The sequence below is a fragment of the Plectropomus leopardus genome, unplaced genomic scaffold (genome assembly GCF_008729295.1).
Source record: "Plectropomus leopardus isolate mb unplaced genomic scaffold, YSFRI_Pleo_2.0 unplaced_scaffold27016, whole genome shotgun sequence".
In the NCBI taxonomy this organism is placed as follows: domain Eukaryota; kingdom Metazoa; phylum Chordata; class Actinopteri; order Perciformes; family Serranidae; genus Plectropomus; species Plectropomus leopardus.
The window spans coordinates 1-1946 of NW_024629398.1; the positions used below are offsets into that span (position 1 = coordinate 1).

A 1946-nucleotide genomic window follows, 5' to 3' on the forward strand; every position below is an offset into this window, starting at 1 on the left:
AAAGAGGAGAGTCTGAGCCAGCCCTAACTATAAGCTTTAATAAAGAGGACTATAAGCAGTGTTCTAATTCATGTGAACATATTTTTGGTGCTGATGATTTGATTTTTTCCGTTTCAGACTCGAGTGGCGAGCCTCTGTGTCTCATCAGCTCATCGGTGGAGTCCGGAGCTGAGCTGCTCAAAGTGCAGTATTTCAAGGTGATGACATCATCAGATCACCTGTGTGATGTCACCTGTCAGAGTTGAAAATCAAACTGAACTTCTTGTTTGTGTGTCTGTGTTTCCTCAGGCCGACCGCATGGGGCCGAACTTCTCCACAACATATAAAAACACGGAGCAGATGATCAACGTGAGCCACACACACGCACACATGTACACACGCACACACACACACACACATGCACACACATGCACACACAACATGACACACACCTGAAAACTGATTGAAATTGATTAATATGGTTGACCAGTTAACCCTTTGAAACTTGGATCAATGTCACTGTTGTTGTGCTGCTTATCTTTCACAAATATTTAACCCTTTAACCCGATTTCTTTCAAAACCTTGGAAGAAAAGCAACGAGCCTCGTGGTATTTTTCAAATTGCAAAAAATTAGTCAATTTGGATTTTTTTTTAAAAAATCAATGGAAGAATTTCAAGAAAACTACATGTGAAATGATAACAATTATGTGATTTCGGTTATTTTTATACTTCCCCGTTTTTTGTTTGCTTGTTTTTTTTAGTGGTGTTAATTTTCAGGTAATTTTCTTGCAGTTTTTCTAATTTCCAGCTGATTTTGGGGTGATTTCTTCTTTAATTGGTCCTTCCTTCCATGTTTTAGAAACAAATGAAGCTGGCTTGTTCAGGTTTCAGAGGGTTAAACAAAGGTGAAGCTCTGAGTTTAAAGTAATAAAAAGGAGCTGAAGTCCAGAGTTAAAATAAGAGTAAGAGTGAAATAAGAGTTAATAGATATCGTCTCGCTCGTTAACCCTCTGTGCTCAGGTGACCTTCACCTCTCTAGACCTCATGCTCCACACTGAAGCGCTGCTGTCAACCATTGACTTCCTGTCGGCAGCGCTGTCCCCTGGCAGCGTGGCGTCTCCAGAGAGAGACAGCAGACCAAAGACAGAGGACAAGACGGCGTCCACCAAGTCCAGTCAGTACCTCTCCCAACATGAGCTCCAGTGTTCCCCCAGTAAAACCAGTACATGTTGGTAACATGTCTCTGTGTGTCCTCTCAGCCGCCCTGGTGTCACCTGCAGGAAGTGACATCATTGAGCTGAAGGTGATGATGACGCTGGGAGCCTTCAACGTCCTCGTGTGTGACCAGAGCTGCAACATGGCCGACATCAAGATCCAAGGTACGCAATCACAGCCGAGTTTCTGTCCGCCATCATGTTTCCAGCCTGACCTTAACTCACCGTGTCCTTTATCCACCCAGACCTTAACTCACCGTGTCCTTTATCCACCCTGACCATAACTCACCATGTCCTTTACCCACTGACCTTAACTCACCTGTCATGTATCCACCCTGACCTTAACACACCTATAATGTATCCACTCTGGCCTTAACTCATTGTGTCCTCTATCCACCCTGACCATAACTCACCATGTCTTTAATCCATCCTGACCTTAAGTCATTGTGTCCTTTATCCATCCTGACCTTAAGTCAGTGTCCTTCATCCACCTCGACCATAACTCACCGTGTCCTGTAATCATCCTGACCATAACTCACCATGTCCTTTACCCACCCTGACTTTAACTCACTTGTCATGAGTCTACCCTGACCTAAACTCACAATGTCCTTTGTCCGCCCTGACCATAGCTCACTGTGTCTTATATCCACCCTGACCTTAACTCACCGTGTCCTTTATCCACCCTGACCATAACTCACTGTGTCCTTTATCCACCCTGACCATAACTCACTGTGTCCTTTATCCACCCTGACC

General features: G+C 44.3%; 1 protein-coding gene across 1 annotated transcript; it reads left to right on the forward strand.

The window, feature by feature from the left end:
* Positions 1–117: 117 nt before the first annotated feature.
* LOC121937654 (vacuolar protein sorting-associated protein 13C-like) lies at positions 118–1358 on the forward strand (the record flags this gene model as incomplete). Its single annotated transcript, XM_042480980.1, has 4 exons — positions 118–197; positions 289–348; positions 1000–1153; positions 1239–1358. Coding segments are annotated over 4 exons (414 nt in total), but the record flags the coding sequence as incomplete, so codon positions are not given.
* Between the last annotated feature and the right edge of the window lie 588 nt (positions 1359–1946).